This window comes from Triticum urartu, chromosome 5A, assembly GCF_056163025.1.
Source record: "Triticum urartu cultivar PI428250 chromosome 5A, HENAU_Tu73, whole genome shotgun sequence".
Classification (NCBI taxonomy): Eukaryota; Viridiplantae; Streptophyta; class Magnoliopsida; order Poales; family Poaceae; genus Triticum; species Triticum urartu.
Window position 1 is genome coordinate 12846607 of NC_141877.1, and position 20957 is coordinate 12867563.

Sequence of the window (20957 nt, forward strand, 5' to 3'; positions counted from 1 at the left end):
GTTTTCAGAAAAGTTGAGAGTTTCAAATTTTTGTTCATGTTCCTACAAATATTTCAAATTCTCAATAATTCTTCAGATTCTCTAAATTTATTTGTTTTTTCAAAGAAGTTCGGAGTCTCAAATCTTATTTGTGTTTTAAAAAATTGGTCGGAATTTCAATTTTTGGTCCTCATTTTTCAATATATCTTCATAATTCCAAAGGTGTTCCAAGTTTTCAAAGATTGCTCATGTTTCCAATATCTTCACATTTTCAAAAGAAATGGAATTTAACAAATTGATTGTGTTTCTTAAACATTGAGTAATGTTGAGTTACGCTGCTGCAGTTTGTTGTTTAGACTTGGCGCCGCACATTTTCAACAACCGTTGGTCAGTTCGACCGGCCGGCGAGGTGCCGGCCTCAATAGAAGTTCTGGAGATCAAATCCCTGGTTGGTTGAGCATATTTTCTTTTTCGAATTTTTTGCGCCCGACCGATCGCTAAGAGTTTTACTCTAAATGTCTGGCCAGTTCCGCACGCTCTGTGCGAAGAGGCGTCTATTTGCCGCAGAATGCGGTAATTAGGTGCTCCCAATAGTTTGGAAAATTTGGGCTCCACCCAAATGTACATTCTCTTCGTGTCTGGGCCGCGGGCCGGCTGCAGCCACGAGGTTGACCCAATTCGGATCTTTTCCCCTTTTCCAAGAAGAAGGTTCCCGTGATAAAAAAAAAACTACTTACGACAAGAAAAAAATGTCCCCTCCCGATTCCCTCTTCTACCGGTGACCCTAGCCGCCGCTCCCCGCTCCCCGCCGCGCCAATCCCCGACTCCCTGCCGACCCGTGCGCGCCCCTGGGCCCTCCGCGGCGCCGCCCACCTCGTCGCACTCCCGCCGCCGTCACCCCTCGCCCTCGGCTCCCTCGGACCCCCGTTGCGCCTGGCCGTCGTGCTGACCTGCCGCTGCTGACTCCGACGCCGGCGGCCGACTGCCCGATCTCCTCCACCTGCAGCTGCTAATCGACATCGATCCGTGCTCCTTCATCTGCAACCCGGTAAGGAACAAGATCAATGTCTTATGTCCAGTCTAATGTCATGATGTTTCTTATTAATGCATTTGAGCTGCCAGTTAAACCAACTGCAAGTTCTAGCAGGTGCTGTACTTTGTTATCCATGATTGGTTTTAGGTGCATCATTCTGTAATCCAGTCTGGAGGGATTGTTATTGATCAGTGTGGCCAAACTGTTTTCTCATGTACTAGTACTTAGCTAGCCAGAGAAGAAAAACAAAATCTAATGTTTCAGATAAACATCACTTGATTTGCTTTGGGTATAACTCTTTTTGTATACAATCGAAATTCTTGTAAACAGTACGTTTTGCACTGTTAAGTTTATGTGGCTTCTTATCATTCTCTAAATCGGTCTTCAAAGCAGGCTTTGCATTGCTTTATGTACGGTGGTTAAGCTCCAGAACAGATCTATCCCCAAATGTCACGGCACCCAAGTCTGAACCCCTTGCCCTCTTACCACTCACAACTATCCCCTCCGTTACCTAGCTCGTGACAACTTAGTATCAGAGCCAGGTTTTGATCCTGGGAATTATGGTTTTGGATATAGTTTGCATTCGGAGGAAACTATGTACCTATGGTCGTGAGGATGGTTGGGAGGACGTGCGGGGAGATAACAGATTGGTAAAAGGCGTTGCCATTATTTGGTACAATTTTATTTTTCTTTCAAATACATGTAGCTTTATTTACAATTGCTGACTGGGAATCTCTAGTTAATGTTTTATGCCGGGCTCGATATCTGTATTATCTTGTGTCATTCCTCAAAAGGAAAAATTATGTTGTGTCAGACTGTATTTTCTTTGGCACTTGATCGGGTCAAAACTGCTGGTGCAGCATTGCAGGGATGCTCTAGAGGTCAGAGTGTTATATCGTATCTTCACCTCTTATCCTATTTTCCTTTTGAGGTGAATTAACCATCAATAAAAATAGTTATTAATTTCCACAGTTCTTTTCTTTATGGAGTAGTCAGGGAAGGGAATTTTGTAGGACATTTTAGGAGCTGACACCAGTATTTTTAGTGTGTATACATGCAGTTAGTCTAATTTAATAGATTTTGTAGTCAATAGTGTCATACATGATGAAGACAATAGAGTTTCCCTCTGAAAAAAACATTTGGTTTTCTAAATTTTGGTTGAACAAAATTGTTGGGCTCACAAGTCAGTGAGCATTGTTAGTGGCATTTTAAACCTTGACTGTAGTTTGAAATGTATTTTCCCATGATTGTTACACTTTCCCCAGAATGATGTAGGTGCTCTAAGCTTGAGAAATGAGTATGCATGGTTTCATGAGCTTTTGTCAGATTTCATTTCTTTGAATAATTGGTTGTTTAATTTTCAAATGAAATTGTTGGCTGATTGGATCATGAATTCGGTTTTGGTGACCTTGCAAGATGAAGGTTACTGGCAGATCTGATAGATTATTTCATTACATTCGCCCAATCCTATATTTGGAATCTGATTGGGGTCAGTAATATCAGAGGTGGTGCTGACCAAAAACCAGGGATGGAGGGGTAGCTTAGTAGAGGACGGGGCCTGTGGTAACAAGTGGTCATGGTTGCTACTGTAGTATGGTATTCTTGGAAGGTGACATATTAGAGAATTTGATGGTTTCAGGGAAGTGTTAGGACAGGGAGATTTTCTCATTGCTTGGTATAACCTCTCCTGTCACGTGTCTTCTATTCTTCTTGTGGGAGAGTCCTACGGGACTACAATCTATATGAAGCAACTGAGCGGCAACATTCTGATTCTGTTTATAATGACCAAACATATGAGGGCGGAATCTAAAGACATGAACCACCATTACACAATGGCAGTAAACGTAGCTTCTGTACTTTCTTTCCTGGAAGTACTTCAATACTAAATATGTGTCATTTAGCTTTATGTTTGGATATAGTAGTGTGTTTCTGCCACATGACAGTAATCATTTGTACTCCAGGTTTTTGTCTTACCATGTTTTTTTACATCCTGTGTTGAAATGCATGTACATAACCCCCCTTATATCATTGGCTCCAGGTTTTCTTGCAATGGTTTTCGGTGGCGGCTTCAAATTTTTAGTGGGAGTGGGATGTGGTGTCTATGTAGCTCAGAACTACAACGTTCCAAATGTCAAGAAGCTATTCAACACGTATGTTTTCCTGGCAAAGCACGTTGAGGAAACATACCGTAAGCCGCCGCCGAAGAAAGACGATGACTGATTATCACGCCCATGGCGAAAAGAAGTATACTCTGACTTGACAGAAACATGATCTTCGTGAATATTGAAGTAGTTATTATGATATTTGCAAGTGCTGAGAACACAAGCTGTGAAGTTTGTCATGGCAAGGCTTGTGGATCTTTATATGATAAAACCTTAGTGTTTTTTGACGTCCCATCCAAATAGTATGGCACTGGTTGAAATTTCATAATAAATGGGTGTCTGGCGTCTTACCAAGAGTGCCCCGATTTGCTATCTCTTTACTGGCCATTACATAGTTTTTCTCCTAGTTCATGGTTTCAGCAAAAATTCTTACCGGGTGCAGCTCTTTGCGGTTGCGCGGTGTCCGACTCGCCTGTTTCGAGGTGCACCGGCTTGTGCGGGCTGACAATGACGACGGTGCTTTGAGTAGGGGTGGAAAGTGGTAGCACATAATCCGAAATATCTGACATTTGTATCCGAGAAAATGCCTATCCGTGTCTGAAATATCCGCATCCGAACCGAAATGGAAAATGGAAATTATCCGTATCCGAATTTAGTAAACAAATAAAAAATAAAATATGGTGGAGTAGGACATTTTGACACAAATATGGATATGGAAGTGGATATATCCGTATCCGGATAAGATTATGCGAGGTAATTTTTAAAATTCTTGCCCCAATATTCCAATTATCCAACATAAAAGCCAAATAAGTGATCAAATTTTACTCTTTGTATGATTAAACTTAGAAATTATTATTCATTACAATAGTGTTTATTCATAAACCTATTTATCATTGATTTATTGTATGTCACAAGTTTATTATATCATGTCATATAGCTGTTGACTAATTTAGTTAAGCAATATGTTGATATTATACGTATCCGTTCCGAATCAAGATAACATCTGATATAACATCTGATATGTATCCGTATTCGATTAACACCCGAGCCGCATCCGTATCCGATAACATCCATATTTGGATTCGTATTCGTTTTGAAAATATATGAAAATGAAAGTGGTAAAAGCACTATCCGATCTGCATCCGATCCGTTTCTACCCCCAGAGCCCCCGTCGTTAATTTCTACTATTATCTCCGTTTACATATGTATCAAGAATTAAAAAAAATCTGTATTTAGATAAATTTAAGACAAGTAATTTGGAACGGAGAAAGGATCGATGGCGCTTGGGCCCATTGGGAATGGTTTTGAATCTCATGTTGCTGTCAAAGCAAAAAAGAGAGTACATGCCTGTTTTAGTACTCCCTCCATTCTACAATGTAGTGCCTATAGATTCTTGTGGAAGTCAAACTTTGCCAATTTTGACCAAGTGTATAGAGAAAACAATCTACATCTATAATACCAAACATGTACAATCTGAAAATATAACTCAAGATGTATTCAATGATGTGCATTTGATATTCTAGCGGTGCCTACTTTTTTTTATAAATATGGTCAAAGTTTGTAACGTTTGACTTTTGTAAAAATGTATAGGCACTATATTATATTATGGAACGGAGGGAGCACTACTTTTTACCAGCCTCCAAATATCTCATGCTGTCGGCCAGACACGTACACGTACTACTCCTGTGTCTCTCCGGAGGTCGGCTGAGAGCGAGACGACAGACAGAAACATGGAGCCAAGACAAGAGAGGCACCTGCCAACCTCTGAATGATTAAAGCTGTATGCCGACCTCTGGATACGCATCGTGCATCGCATGCAATCCTTGAACTTTCTACTTCCAGTGGAAGCGGTCGGTCGGCTACGTGTCCGCTCATCCTGATTCTTTCTCTCCGAGAACGTATGTGAGTCACGAAATCGAGATAACTTTTTTGTGTCGGCCAGGGATATATATACATAGTGGATGGCCTCGGGAGACAAATAGAACTTGGAATCCATTCGCTCGCGGACCCCTTCCCTTCCCCCACAGCCTATCCAAAGACCGTACTGCTCGGGTGAGGTTTCCGTCCCGAGCGACCCTTTTCTCTGCGCTTCGTACAGGTAAGGATTCCTCTGCTCCTCCATCTACCTACTCTCCCCTTTCTCTGCTAGAGCTAGTTTATTGCCCCCGGAGACTGGTTTCAGCTCATCAGTTACCGGCGAGCTCGAGCTCGGGGGTTTTCTTTGCTTATTACGGTGCTTGCTTCCCCATCGTATGTGACGGGACTAGGAGCCACTTCCGGGAGGGGAGGATATCATACAAAAACCAACATTTGGAAACCGATGAAAACCAGACGAAAACTATACTTTGAGATTTTTAAAAATCTCAAAAAAGATAAAATAAGATGTTAACAGGGTGATGTTCTATTGCCCTGCAAAATTTTCAAACTCAAACACATTACGTGATATGAGCTATGAAAAAGGCAAAATTAGCATTGAATAGTGCCAAACAGAATTAGCGTTGTCACTATTCAATTCAATGCTGAATTTGTCTTCTCCATGGCTCGCGTCCCGTAATATGTTTTCCGATGGAGTTTCACATGAGAATAGAACGTCGTCCTTTTAACATCCCATATTTTTTTTAGGTTTTCTGGAACTTTTAAGTATGGTTTTCACGAAGTTTTCTTTGAATGTTGATTTTCCTATGATATTGTCTACTTCCGTGGCACAATAGAACTGTGGCTTGTGTTGTGTGGGTCGGCGAGAGCGAGCATGCCCGTAATTTCTATTTTTCGTACTCTCCTATGAGTAACTTGGCCTCTGCCCCTTTTTGTGGAAAATAAAGTGAATCTCGTGTTTCGGTCGACATCAACTTTTTGGTGTGGCGTGGTCTGTCTGGCACATGAGCGCATGTCGACCGCGCGCGTCGACGTTGATGGCTGAACCGACGGTCCCTACACGCGTGCTTGTCTCCGGTTGTGGGCTCACACCAGTGCCAAAATCTGTCTGTGTGGTTGTATGGATCCTGCATCACATGCATGCAGTAGTACAGTACTACTTCACGCAAATCTGTCACGGACAAGGCAGGCCCTCTCACTCTTCTCCTATCCATTTCTCCTCTCGCTCTGCCTCCTCCAACTAATCTCCCTCGCCATTGCCACGCTTCGTTGGTTCCTCTTCCCTTCTCTCCCCGCGCGCGCGTGCTCACGGTAACTCTCGGCGTGTTTACCCGTCCTCTGATTTTGCTGGTGTGTAGGCTTCAACGGTCGCTTGCTTGATTTGGGCCGGTTACCGTCGATCGACTTGGAGCTATAACGTGTTTTTTTTTTCGAAAAGGGGTTTTACCCCAGCCTCTGCATCAGAAAGATGCATACGGCTCAATGGGGCTATAACGTGTAGATTCCTCTGCTCCTCCTCTGTTTCTGCTAGTCTAGTTTTTAGGGGATTTCTGCTAGCTTAGTGCCCCGGGAGATTGGTTTCAGTTCGGTTTATCCCCGCCTTGTGTTAGTTCGCGGTGCCTCTATCTTGATGATTATTTGCTGATTTAAGTGTGGTATTTTCGGAACCACGACCCGCTCGTTTTCGCCATTCTCTTTTTTTTTTCCGGTCAACAAAGGGGCTGCACAGCCCCCATTTTCATTATGAAAAATGGAGTCACGATACAAGCACATCAAGTACCCATTGAGATCATACATCCCTGTATAGGCCGGCAACAAAGACACCGCTGCATACAACTCGCAGTTTCCGCCATGCTTGGAGGGGCGGGAATTCTTGACACCGCTCCACTCGTAGTCATGTGAATCCTCGACAGATTCTTGGTTACATGCAACTTAATCACATATATTTTAGGAAGGTTAATTAATTAAATTATATATAGCTTACAAGAAATGGAACAATGTGGGTGACAATCCTCATGCAAGAGGTAGCCCATCCTCGTATAACCTTATTCAAGCTAACGTCGCATTCCTGCACTTGTTCATCTCTGTCTATCTATATGCGTGCGACAATGCACTATCTAACCCATCTGTTCCGATTAGTAGTGAGATCGTTGATGGGGAAGAAAGGTCTGGTGGTGGTGACCAGCATCCTCGCCGTGCTGACGGTCGTGTTTGGAGTCATCAGCGCGGTTCTCTTGGCGCTGGTATGCACGACGCTAGATATTATGTCTTTCTCATTGTAACATGCTAGATGCTATCTCTTTCTCACTCTAACCTTCTGCCAAGATTTCAATATAAGAAACTTCGGCCAAGCATAATCTAGTTGATAATAATATTGTTGATTCTTCTTAACGCGGTGTGCATTCATTCATGCAGAAACATCATCAAGATGACCATGGCGAGTTCTCTACGTACCGGCGATCGCCGGCGATGCCATGCGGTGTGGTGGCAGCCATCTTGGCGTCGATGACGCAGATTCTTGCCAGCGTGGCCATCTGCTGCTGTGGGGCGTGGCGGATGACTAAGGGGGCCAAGCGCATCGCCGCGATGGTCTTCTTCATCACCTCATGGTACATAAATAATTTGGTTATTCACAACCCGATATCCTGCCTGCTTTCTGTCGCTAATCAAGGAAAATATGGTCATTAAAATTAATGCTAGTCTATGTGGTGTGGTGCGCTAAGTGGTGGTGTGTCCTGAGAACTTTATAATTCATTGTTCTTTTATCATTTCTTTTAGAATTTGAAAACTGAACTTTAATACAGAATTTATATCTACTTGGTGGCTTGTTCATTTAAGTTGTATAATTAATATGGTCTCTACGCCATGCGTATATACTTGCAGGGTCCTCGCGATCATAGCAGTGCTACTATTTCTGGCAGGCGCCATGTTAGGATTTGAAGGCTCTGCAAAGAAAACTGTTGGCAATGCTAGGATTGTCGGAGGTGTCGCAATTTTTGTGATCGCGACGTTTTTGTTTCTTGTAGTCGCCGCCCTTGATGTTGCCTCATACCGCCTAGTTCGGAAGAAGGGCCACTACCAAGCATATGTTGGCAGTAATCCTCCTTTTGTGCCATCTAAAGATGCTCCCTACGGTTCTGCTCCTCCACCGCCAAATCAAGTCTAAGGTTAGCTCTGCCACCATAGCATGGTTGTCTTTCCCTGCCAAAGGAGGAACACGATGTATGAACTGCGGTAGGTGAAAGGCGTAGGCTACGACCCATGCTACCATCTTGCGTGTTTTGTGTGTTTGTTACGGCTCCACTCAAGTCATGAGAAAGAATTCAAAAGTTTATCTGCATTGCTTGAAACATATGTGCTTGTGAAGCTTTTTTTATATGTTACGAAAGCCATTATAGGTGGCTGCCATCTAGGTGGCTGCCATCTGGACTATCGAAATCATTTATGGGAATAAATGTCGTCACTCATGTGCGTCTCTTACCACCATTGGGTCTGTTCTCACTGGAGGAGAAGGGTGGTTTGTGTGTTCGTGTTTTTTCTTAATGTATCTGATTATAAAACGGAATATCTATTGAACCGAGTGTCCATATTGCGGACCATTTACACCGTTGCGTCTCTATTGTTAAAATCTTCAAAACTAGATCCATTTTTATAGGTTTCAATGAGCTTTTTCAAGCGTAACTTGTACCCCATCGAGAACTAACTTGTACCCTCTGAAACAACATATGTGTACGTGGTACCGTTGTTTGGTGTAGCCCCGTCCAGCATAAGATTGGCAGATTGACATGCACTTGAAGAAGGGACTTAGTTTATTTTAGAATTCCACAATGAGATGCTCAATTTTCTAGCAATTATACTACTCCGATCGAAATAAAAAGGAAACCTGAAACCATTTTTAGAAATTAAAGTAAGCATGCTATTCTAAATCAAAGTAAAGTCAAACTTTCTAGTGTATTATATTATGGCTTGCTCTCCCAGTGTGCCCTTCCTGACGGCACCGTCTTGAAGTACTCGGTTCTCCGCACACACAGTTTTATTCCTTCGTGATGACTCGTTCACAATTGAGGGCTCTGGACACTTCAAGTGGTGCCTTAGGTTTCTATGTGTAGATTGCTTCGAGTGGTATGGGGTTATGTAGACCCTGTGTGTATTGTGGTGTCAAGTTGTATGGGTTGAACTGGATGTCGATTGGTGCTTTATCGATAAAGCGGGTGCGAGCCTTTTGGTCATTTCCATTACTCTCATTCTTTGTTATAAATACTACTCCTTTAGTTTCTAAATATAAATCCATTTAGAGATTTTAATATGAACTACATACGAACCTATATAGACATATTTAAAATGTAGATTCACTCATTTTGTTTCATATGTACCTTAGAAAATAAAAATCTGTGCATGGATGGCAATAACGAGTGCATTAGCTACCAATTTGTGCAAAAACTCCAGACATATTCCCACTGGGGATACATGTCCTATATGCGACACGGAGGCAAAAACTACATATCACGCCCTAGTTAGATGCGATCTTGCACGCGTATTGTGGGAGGTTATACGGCCAGTTTGGCTATTGCCACAAAATACCCAACTACGTAATTAATACTGGCAAGGAGTGTGCAGACAGTTAGGATGCAACTCTCAATATTCATTGGTGCATATGCACATGTATAAATAGTACAAGGGGTAGCCGTATCCTCAACTATAAACAAGGAGAAAGGCTTATGGTACAAACCCCTTCGCCCCCCCAGTCGAAGCGGCATCATTGCTAACGCAAAGACTGGACCGAGACTCCGCAAAAGACGTCGTAAGCAAGCCCTTGGTCATGATATCTGCAAATTGTTGGGATGTGAGTACGTGTACAACACGTATATGGCCAAGAGCCACTTGTTCCCTAACAAAATGAATTTCAAGCTCAATGTGCTTGGTACGGCGATGATGGACCGGGTTGGCGGAGAGTTAGACGGCACAGACGTTATCGCAGTACACCATCGTGGCCTTGTCGACAGGGCACAAGAGCTCAAGAAGAAGTTGGCGAAGCCAGGAGCACTCGACAACAACATTAGCCACTGCATGATACTCAGGTTCAACACTGGAATGGGAGACCGTGAGCTGCCGCTTAGATGACCAAGAAATAAGTGATGGACCAAGGAAGACACAATATCCAGAAGTGAAACGTCGTGTATCAGGGCAGCCGGCCCAGTCAGTGTCGGAGTAAGCAGTGATGTCGGTAGCGGTGGAGGCGTGTAACATGATGCCGAGATCCATGGTCCCACGGATATACTGAAGAATATGCTTCACCGAAGTCCAGTGAGCGTCGCGTGGAACATGCATATGAAGACACACCTGTTGAAAAACATATTGCAGCGCCGGTCATGTAATTAAGTGTAAGGTACTGAAGAGCACCAACAATAGACATCCAGAGCAGGGGAGACATCAGCGGCAGAGAGCTTGTGGCTGCGGGTTTGCAATTAAGCATCCCAACATGGTCAAGGAGCTCATGAGCATGCTTCCACTGATGAAGAAAGAAGCCATCCGAACGACACACCACCTTGACCCCAAGGAAGTAGAGGAGCAAGTCGAAGAAGACCAGTCATGCATGCTGCCAGGATGATGTCGTCAACATAGAGTAGCAGATAAGCTGTGTCAGTGCCCTAGTGATAGACAAACATCAAAGCATTGGAGCATGTAGAGCGGAAGCCGATTCAGTGAGGAAACGTTGCCATGCGCTGGTACCAGGCACATGGAGCCTGCTTGAGCCCATATAAGGAGCACGAAAGCAGGCACAAATGATCCAGGTGTGCCGTATCAACGAACCCCATGGGCTGCCGACAGAAATCCTACTCCTCGAGATGACCATGAAGAAATGCATTGGAGACGTCCATCTGGTGCACTGGCTAGGCGCGAGACACCGCAAGCTGAACAGTGCGGATCATCCCTGGTTTGACAACCGGGGCGAAAGTGTTGGTGAAGTCAATGTCTACACGCTGTCGGAAGTCACGAACCACCCGACACGCCTTATAGCGATCAATTGTACCATCTAGTCGGAGCTTGTGCTTCAAGACCCACTTCCCGGTAACGACGTTAGTGTGTTGGGGTCGTGTGACAAGCTGCCAAGTCTGATTTCTCTCCAATGCATCAAACTCCTACATGGCAGCGAACCAAAGAGGGTTCCGAAGTGTCGCCCAGGCAGAGGCTGGCAAGGGCAAAGGCACAAAAGTGGACGCCATGCAGACACACTCATCTGAAGCATACCACGAGCTCGGACAGAAGACCCCTGCGCGTGCGCAGGTGAGAGGACCCGTGTAACTAGCCGCGGGTGGTTGTGACACCGAGTCAAGACCCGCGGGAGCAGCCGCAAGTAGCGGTAACGCCATAGCAGGGGGAGACGGACCCGAGGGGGCGTCATCCGAAGAAGCAAACAACGAGGCCTACCTGACTGACGGTGTCCTGGATTAGGAGGTCCCCACCAAGGTGACCCACAATCCTTGGGCTGAGCAATCCTTGGGCCGAGCCTATGTCTCCACCTATCTCAGGGAGGACTCCAGAGGCCTCGAACCCAGTCGTGATCAAGATGGACACTGCCGAAGACTTGGCGTACACTACAAGAATAGTTCCATATATCGGCATGTTTATTGGGAAACCGACCATGTGTAAACCTAAATACCCCTAATGCCTATATAAACTAGAGGGTTTAGTCCGTAGAAGATAGAATCACAATTACTAGCCTTAGGGTTTAGAACACAATATACGATCTCGAGGTAGATCAACCAGTACTCGATACTCCATTATCTATATAATCAAGCAGAACATAGGGCTTTACCTCTTCGAGAGGATCCGAACCTGGGTAAACACTGTCTCCCTTGTCCTCTATTCACCAGCGTTCCCAGATCCACAACTCGGGACCCCCTACCCGAAATCTTCCTGTTTTAGTACTGACATTGGCGGCCCATATAGTTCGAGCTGTGTGGTCAGAAAGCATCGATGGCTCGTCTCCAAATCAACAACAACATCGGCTGCGGTGACATCTTCGTCCCCGACCAGTCTTTCACGTTTGACATCATCGTGCTTTATGCCGACTTGAACGGCCACCTCGGCCGCATCGAAAGCTTCGCCCCGAATCAAGTCATTACGTGGATCTTCGGATAGCAGTCTTGATGGGGGTACTAACGGTGTCCTGGACTATGGGGTCCCCAACGAGGTGACCCACGATCCTTGGTAGACACCCCTAAGAAGGATGGGGAGGAGAAACCAGATCCAAGAATGTCGGTAGAGGCAAGGCAATCCAAAACAACAAGATAGATGCCACTGATAATGGCGCTACGCAAGAAAAACTTGCTGAGGACTAGGGTAATGACGGTCACGCCACACCGGATCAAGTCAATGACCCCGCAGGGATATCCGACGAGAAGAATCTCGAAGACCTCGAGGATGGGGAGGATAACAATTACCTACCTTCCCCAATCTGAGGACGATATCAGTCTCGAACCCGAGGATTTCATCATCCCCGAGGACCATACGAGCAAGAATGATTTTTGTGGTGGCTCCTTGCCACCGCTCGAAGTAGGAAAAAGAAACAGCAATAAATCCAAACTGATCAGAATATGCTCAATGATAAGTGGGTCGAGGTCCTCGCAGCCGAGTAAGACTTTGAGTTACGGCGCGAGGACAAAGTCAAACCTACCCATGTCGGCGCTTACTTCCCGCCTTCAACGACGAAGTCGCCAACAATGTGCTACCAAAGCAAGCACGACTGGGTTGAGGAGCCTGATCGTCCTCCTCGCAGACGAGATAGGCCCACTAGAGGGAATCAAAATCCCCCCACAGATCGCCGTCCAGGGAAATAACAAATACTACTAGCCGAGCATTACGATTTGCGAAGAAATTTGAATGCAAATCCCGTCCCAACAAGGTCCATTTACGGATCAAGTGGACACGCTCCAGTTGGACAGGCCGGCTATAAAGCATGGCTCGATATGAATGCAAGGGCTCGGAAGAAAACACGTGCTCGGACGACATTCGACCTCCGGCATGACATCGCTCGTTTCGAGGGCCAATACATCTGATATGTTTTACAAATGAGGTCATGGTGCATAAGTTTCTGGAGGGGTTTAAACCTGTTAATATTGAATCTACAATGGAACCACTGACCCGGTCATTTGGATCAAAGATTTACTTCTCCACATCCACATGGCTCAAGTAAATACCTACCGCTCAAGCTCAAATGGCCGGCAAGGCATTGGCTTAACTGCGTGCACGAGAACTGGAAGCTGGGAGGAGCTAGAAGAGGCCTTCAGGGCAAACTTTCAGGGCACATACGTTCGTCCCCCGGATGCCGACGACCTCAGCCGTATCATCCAGCAGCCTGGCGAGCCAGCCAGGAAGTTCTGGAATAGGTTCATAACTAAAAAGAACCAGATAGTCGACTGCCCGGATGCAGAAGCTATCCTGACTTTCCGTCATAGTATCCGTGACGAGTGGTTAGCGCGGCAGCTGGTGATTGAACTTTATGCATACTTTTTAGAGTATATTCTATTGCCCAGTTCCTCATATCATACCCATCTAGCACTTATTCATGTCTCTAATGCATAGTTTCGGTATTTACTTTGTTTTACCAAGTTCGTTGCACACTTTTTTTATTTTTATTTGGTTTTTATTAGTTTTTCTTTGATTTGTGGTCTTTGTAGGTGTGTTGACGTGTTTATGGACTTGAGACATCAAAAAGATCGAGCTAGGGTCAAACTGGAGAAGTTCCAGGCACCAAATCAAGGCCCTTTGAAGAGTTTGATGATTTGACATTTATTAAAGTGTCCAGAAAAATGAGGCTGGCCACAGTGGGAGTAACATCACTAGTAACATCACACTTTTCAAGATAATTTTGTTTATGTGGCACATATTTAATAATGAGAGAGGTGATGGTAGTAACTTAGCTAGTTAGTGTAACATCACACATACCAAGACAATATGAGTCTATAGGCTAATAAATGAACCATAACATGACAACACACATATATTACTACCCACTGTGGAGGTAGTAATATAGCCTAGTAAAATGTGATGTTACTAGTCTAAGTTACTCCCATTGTGACTAGTCTGATCGAAGGCCACAAACGCATCGGGCTTTTCATCCAACGAGCTCAAAAACATAAAAATCGGAGTTTGTATAAAAAAATTGCGACCAACCATACAATGTGTAACTCATGCATCGTACACCTAATGCAATCCTTGAACTTTCTACTTGCTAGTGGAAGCGGTCGACAGGCCGCACGTACGTACGTACGTGTCCGCTTCTGATTCTTTGGCTCCGAAAACGTATGGGAGTCACGAAATGGAGATAAGTTGCTATCCACTTATTTTTGTGTCGGCCGGGGGTATATAGTGGATGGACTCCGGAGGCAAATAGAACTTGGAATCCATTCGCTCGCGGACCCTGCTTCCCCCACAACCAATTCAAGACCGTACTGCTCCGGTGAGGTTTCCGTCCCAATCTCCGGCGAGTTTTGGTTCCTCCGCCCTTGGCCATTATATTGCTGCGCTTCGTCCAGGTAAGGATTCCTCTGTTCATCCATCGACTCCTCTTTTTCTGCTAGTTTAGTTCTCCCGACGGGATTAGGAGCCACTTTCTGGCTGGGAAAATATCATACAGAAACCATCATTTAGTGAAAACCGATGAAAACCATGCAAAAATGATGTTTTGAAGTTTTGGAAAAATCTAAAAAAATATGAAAGGATAATGTTCTGTTGCCATGTAAAATTTTAAATTCAAACACATTACGTGACGTGAGCTATGAAAAAGACAAAATTAGCATTGAATAATGCCAAACAGTAATGTCACTATTCACGGCCCCAATTTCTCTTTTCCATGGCTCGCATCCCGTAATATGGCTTTACTTAGGCTAGCTATAGTGAAAGTAACTTAGGTAGTAACTTAACACATCCCAAGATAATTTTGCTTATATGGCAAGTATTTAATGAGGAAAGAGGTGTTTGTGGTAATATAATATGTTACTGTAACATAGTGTTTCCCGAGGCAAAATGAGTCTATGAGCTAATAAATGAAACCATTTATGACACTACTACTTAATTATTTTACACTATGGAGGTACTAGTAACTTAGACTAGTGTCATATGCATGACACTAGTATAAGTTACTCCCCACTATGACCACTGACCAGCCTTAGAACTTTACATGACAATAGAACATCATCCTCTTACCCGTCCATATTTTTTTTTCAAAAATTTCAAATGCATTTTTTTTAGAAAATTTGCTATAAATGATGGTTTCCGTATCATGTTCTTCACTTCCCAGCTACCCTCGAACTGTGGTTTGTATTGCGTGGGTTGGCGAGAGCGACGACGCTTTGAGCACGTACGTAATTTCTATTTTTTGTACTCTCCTATGAGTGTCCAACTCGGCTTCTGCCCTTTAATTTGAGGGAAATAAGTGAATCTCGTGTTTCCGTCGACATCAACTTTTGGTGTGCTGTGGCACATCAAGGCATGTCGGCCGCGCGGGTCGACGTTGATGGGTGAACCGGACGGACGGTCCCTACACGCGTGCAGTGCATCATCACGTCTGCACGCACAAATGTGCTTGTCTCCGGTGGTCGGCTCAGAGTGCGAAGCCAGCCAAAATCTGTCATGTGGTACTTTGTACGCATCTTCATGTGGTGGTATGGACCCTGCATCACATACACTACTTGATGAAAATCTGTCACGGACAAGTAAGGCCCTCTCACTCCTCTCATACCCATCACCCCTCTCGCTCTGGATCCCTACACCCAAAAGGTTTGGTTCCCGTTCCAATCCCCGGTGAGTTTGCTTCCTCCAACGCTTCATTGGTCGAGATGGGCTGGCCGCCTCTTCCCTTCTCTCCCCGTGCGCTCGTGCTTCCGGGCATTTAGGCCGTGTTTTTCCTTCCTCTGATTTTGCTGGACGCTTCATTGTGTAGGGTTCGGCGGTCACTTTCTTGATTTCGGCCGGTTCCCGTCGACTTGGAGCGTAAAGATTCCTCTGCTCCTTCTCTTTTTCAGCTACTCTTTCCGTTCCAAATTACTTACCACAGAAATGGATATACTCACTCCATCCTGAATTATTTGTCGCATAAATGGATAAAATATGACAACTAATTCAGAACGGGGGAGTAGCTTAGTACCCCCGGAGATTGGTTTCAGTTCTATTTATACCCAAAATGTGTTAGTTCGCGGTGTCTCTATCTGGATCACTATTTGCTGATTTAAGTGTGGTTTTTTGCGAGCTGCAACCTCGCTTGTCTCCGCCATGCTTTTTTTCCTTTATCGAAGGGGCTACACAACTCCATTTTCATTACCACAATGGAGTCACAGTACAAGCACATCATGTACCCATTGCGATCATACTTCCTTAGATACTTAACCACATCTACAGGATGGGATGTGAGTGACTACATAATCCAAACTACCACATGAAGCAACCAAACACAACTATCATCTTGACACAATGTTATCCTATCAAAATCAACAGAGTCGTCGGACAGCGGGCCACATCCATGCCAGCGTTTGGAGACTTCTCCCACCAGTGGCGGAGCTAGCATTTGACATCAGGGTGGTCCGCGCCTAATTTTTTTTTACAAGAAATATAACATGTGAACGTTCTAACTAGTTACCAATCACGTAGAAATAGATCAATATGGTCTTATAAACACGCTAAAAGATTCAATTAAGTCCAAATTTTGCATAAAGAAGCATATATAGTACATACTATATGGACCATAGTACGTACCTAGAGAAGTTTCTGAGTTTGCTCTTCAGTTCGATCTATGGTCACTTTTGACATAGACACTGTTGGTTCTTGAGTTCGCTCTTGAATCACAACCGTCATGCACACAAGTTCTCTAATTTGCTCTTCGGCCACATCTGACATATTCCTTGCCTTCTTCTTCCCCAACTTCATGTATCGCTTCTCTCTGGAGAAGAGAAACAGTGTCTCCGGCCTCTTCATTCTTCAACGAGTCTGCAACAAAAATTAATTTATATCAATAAATGTAATTGAGGCAGAAAATAACTTGCAAAATTATGTACGTGTTCATCAGTTCATGATACGTGTTCGCTGGACTGATCGGTACGTGTTTATTGGGCTGATTTTGTTCCTGGCCCAGTTAGAAATTCACAGGTATATAACCCGACACAAAATCCCAAGGTGGGCCGCGGCCTACCCTGGCCACCCTGTAGCTCCGCCCCTGTCTCCCACCATAGGGCAGAGTCTTTTAGAAATCTCAGAAAGCAAGCCTTGTAGTCTTCTTTTCTGCAGCACGACCCATGATTACATCAAACACAAAACAAATATCACATTAGTAAGATCAGTAGGCAATATCACATTAGGCTGGTCGTAATGGGAGTATTATATGTAGTATCATGCATGTTAACTAAGCAATTTTGATGAGGTGACATAGAATTAAATGAAAAAAAAGGCTTGAGTATCATATCATGATACCGTATCATATTAAATGATGTATTACTTTGTGTCATGCATGACAATAAATATAGTCCTATATGATATCAACATATGATACTATGTATTAAGGATGTACTATCATACACTAGTATCATATGCATGATACTAGTATATAATACTCCCCATTACAACCAGCCTTAGTGAGATCAGTAGGCAATGCACTAATCCTTGTTTTCTGACCAATATATAGAAACAAAAGTACAGTCTTTGCCCATAAAGGCTGGCAACAAAGACACCACTACACAGAACTCGGAGTTTTCGCCATGCTTGGTGGGGTGGGAATTCTTGACACCGCTCCACTTGGAGTCGCGTGAATCCTCGACAGATTTTTGGCTACACGCAACTGAATCACATATATTTTAGGAAGTTTAATTAATTAAATTATACATTTACCCACTTTATACATTTTTGTTTTTGTGAATACTTGCATTCATGCACTTGTTCATCTCTGTCTTTCTATATGCGTGTGGCAATGCACTATTTAACTCATCTGCTCCGATTAGTAGTGAGATCATCGATGGGGAAGAAAGGTATCATGGTGGTGACCAGCATCCTCGCTGTGATGACGATCGTGTTTGGAGTCATCAGCGCGATTCTCTTGGCGCTGGTATGCACACATCGCACGCTAGATATTACGTCTTTGTCATTATAACCTGCCAGATGCTATCTCTTTCTCACTCTAACCTACGGCCAAGATTTCAAAATTTAAAACTTCGGCCAAGCATAATCTAATTGATAATAATATTGTTGATCCTTCTTAACGGTGTGTTCATTCATGCAGAAACATCATCAAGATGACCGTGGTGAGTTCTCTACGTACCGGCGATCGCCGGCGATGACATGCGGCGTGGTAGCGGCCGTGTTGGCGTCGATGACGCAGATTCTTGCCAGCGTGGCCATCTACTGCTGTGGGGCGTGGAGGAGAACTAAGGGGGCCAAGCGCATCGCCGCGGTGGTTTTCTTCATCATCTCATGGTATATAAATCATTTGGTTATTCACAACTCGATATCCGGCTGCTTTTTGTCGCTAATCAAGGAAAATATCATCATTAAATTTAATGCTACAATTAATACTAGTCTAATAGAATGGTGCGCTAAGTGGTGGCGTGGCCCGAGAGCTTTAGAATTCATTGTTCTTTTATCATTTCTCCTAGAATTTGAAAACTGAACTTTAATACATAATCTATATATATCTACTTGGTAGCATGTTTATTTAACTTGTATAATTAATATGGTCTCTACGCCGTGCGTCTATACTTTCAGGGTCCTTGCGGTCATAGCAGTGCTACTATTTCTGGCAGGCGCCATGTTAGGGTTTGAAGGCTCTGCAAAGAAAACTGTTGGGAATGCTAGGATTATCGGAGGTGTCGGAATTTTCGTGATAGCGACGTTTTTGTTTCTTGTAGTTGCTGCCCTTGAGGTTGCCTCATACCGCCTAGTTCGGAAGAAGGACCACTACTAAGCATACGTTGCCAATAATCCTCCTCTGGTGCCAAGAACATCTAAAAACGGTCGCAACGCTATTGCTCTTGCACCAAATCAAGTATAAGGTTAGCTCTGCCACCATGGCATGGTTGTCTTTGCCTTCCAAAGGAGGAGCGCTCTGTATGGACCGTGGTAGGTGGAAGGCATATGCTTTGACCCATGCTACCATTTTGCGTGTTTGTTACAATTTCATTCAAATCATGAGAAAGAATTCAAAAGTTTATCTGCATTGGTTGGAACATATGTGCTTGTGAAGCTTTTTTTGTATGTTACGAAAGCCATTATAGGTGGTTGCCATCTGGACTATCAAAATCATTAATGGGAATAAATGTCGCTACTCAAGTGCGTCTTTTATCGCTATCAGAGTTTAGTTGGTTTCTTCTCACGGGAGAAGAAGTGTGGTTTGTGTGTTCTTCATGTATCCGATTTTAAAATGGAATATCTTTTGAACCGAGTGTGGACCATTTACATCGTTACATGCCTCGCGTTAAAATCTTCAAAACTAGATCCATTTTTATAGGCTTCAGTGAACTTCTTCAAGCGCAACTAGTACTCCCATCTAGAACTAACTTGTGCTCCTCGAAACAACATATGTGTACTTCACATGGTTGTTTAGTGTACTCCCGTGCAACGCAAGAATGGCAGATTGACATGTACTTAAAAAGGGTCTTAGTTTATTTTAGAATTCCACAATGAAATACTCATTTTCTAACAATTATACTACTCCTAACCAAAATAAAAATAAACCCCAAACTATTTTTAGAAATAAAAGTAAGCATGCTATTCTAAATCGAAGTAAAATCAAATTTTCTATTGTATTATATTATGGCCTGTCCTCCCAACGTGGCAATGTGCTCTAGACATGAAGCACACTACCTTGCACATGTAACATATATCTGGCCATATATCGGGCCGGGCTGGGCCAACCCAATGTCTGCAGGACAGGCCCAAGTTCGGCCCGGCTCGACAAATTCTTTATACGCCCAAGACCAGGCCCAAGTTAAAGCCCGAAAGCCTGAAGCCTAACCCAACGACCCGACGTAAGGAAAACCAGCATGAAAACAAACAGGAAAATCTGTCCAGCAAAAAGCAGAAGGAAAAGAACAGCATTAAGGCACAAGTTTTGACAGTAAACACTAGCAAACAGCGGTACTAAACTATAGCAAAACAGCAGCAGTTTTAGTTTTGACAGTAAAACAGCAGGAAAACATCTCTAGTTTTGACAGCACAACAGCAGCAAAACATCATTAGTTTTGACAGCAAAACAACATGAAAACATCACTAGTTTCAACAACACAACAGCAGCAAAACATCACTAGTTTTGACAGCAAAACAACACTAGTTTTGACAGCAGGACAACACAGCTTTATAGCAAAACAATAGCAGTCTAGCATCTAAATGTTCCAGTTTCGACAACAGCATCTAAACATTCCACTTTCAACAATAGCATCTTAAGTTCTCACTAGTAGAAAACAGGGCTTTGGTTTAGGCCTGGACAGCCCATTAGTCCCGGTTCAGTCACAAACCGGGACCCATGGGGGCATACGTCCCGGTTCGTGCGCCCAGGGGGCTGGCCGGGCCTCGTGGGGCATTGGTCCCGGTTCGTCTGGACCCTTTTGTCCCGGTTCCAGCCACGAACCGGGACCAATGAGGTAGCTATATATACCCCTGGCCCGCGAGCAAAGCACTCCACTGCTCTGTTTTTTTTTGGCCAGCGAGGGGAGGGCTTTGTGGTGCTCTAGCTCACCTGCTATGCACATGAGGTGTTCGATGAAATGCCCGAGCCACACTACTTAAGCTTTCTACTCCCCAAACACGACCTCCAAACTCCATTTTCCTCAAGATTTGTCTAGGTTTAACGTTCCGTCACATCCAGTCCCCGTCTTAACCGCCATCGATCGCCCACGCCGATCTCGTCGCCGACACCACCGTTGTGAGCCTCTTGTTATTATCTTCTTTCTAAAAGAAAAAAAATTCTTACTTGTATGATTAGATAG

General features: G+C 44.0%; 3 protein-coding genes across 6 annotated transcripts; all 3 read left to right on the forward strand.

The window, feature by feature from the left end:
* The first annotated feature begins 706 nt into the window (after positions 1-706).
* On the forward strand, positions 707-3464 carry LOC125506913 (uncharacterized). Its single transcript, XM_048671615.2, has 2 exons — positions 707-1027; positions 3051-3464. The coding sequence occupies exon 2, from the start codon at positions 3062-3064 to the stop codon at positions 3230-3232; it is 171 nt and encodes a 56-aa protein (XP_048527572.1). The 5' UTR covers positions 707-1027; positions 3051-3061; the 3' UTR covers positions 3233-3464.
* A 1600-nt stretch (positions 3465-5064) lies between these two features.
* LOC125506914 (uncharacterized) lies at positions 5065-8363 on the forward strand. Of its 4 annotated transcripts, none has more exons than XM_048671618.2 (4): positions 5065-5212; positions 7129-7232; positions 7405-7598; positions 7873-8363. In XM_048671618.2, the coding sequence occupies exons 2-4, from the start codon at positions 7143-7145 to the stop codon at positions 8153-8155; spliced, it is 567 nt and encodes a 188-aa protein (XP_048527575.2). In that variant the 5' UTR covers positions 5065-5212; positions 7129-7142; the 3' UTR covers positions 8156-8363. The 4 variants fall into 4 exon arrangements, with proteins under 4 accessions (XP_048527575.2, XP_048527577.2, XP_048527573.2 ...); XM_048671620.2 differs by having other exon boundaries at positions 5080-5212; positions 7132-7232; XM_048671616.2 differs by lacking the exon at positions 5065-5212 and adding an exon at positions 6141-6300.
* A 5992-nt stretch (positions 8364-14355) lies between these two features.
* LOC125506915 (uncharacterized) lies at positions 14356-19318 on the forward strand. The gene is made up of 4 exons (XM_048671621.2): positions 14356-14528; positions 17979-18082; positions 18257-18450; positions 18739-19318. The coding sequence occupies exons 2-4, from the start codon at positions 17993-17995 to the stop codon at positions 18935-18937; spliced, it is 483 nt and encodes a 160-aa protein (XP_048527578.2). The 5' UTR covers positions 14356-14528; positions 17979-17992; the 3' UTR covers positions 18938-19318.
* The last annotated feature ends 1639 nt before the right edge of the window (positions 19319-20957 follow it).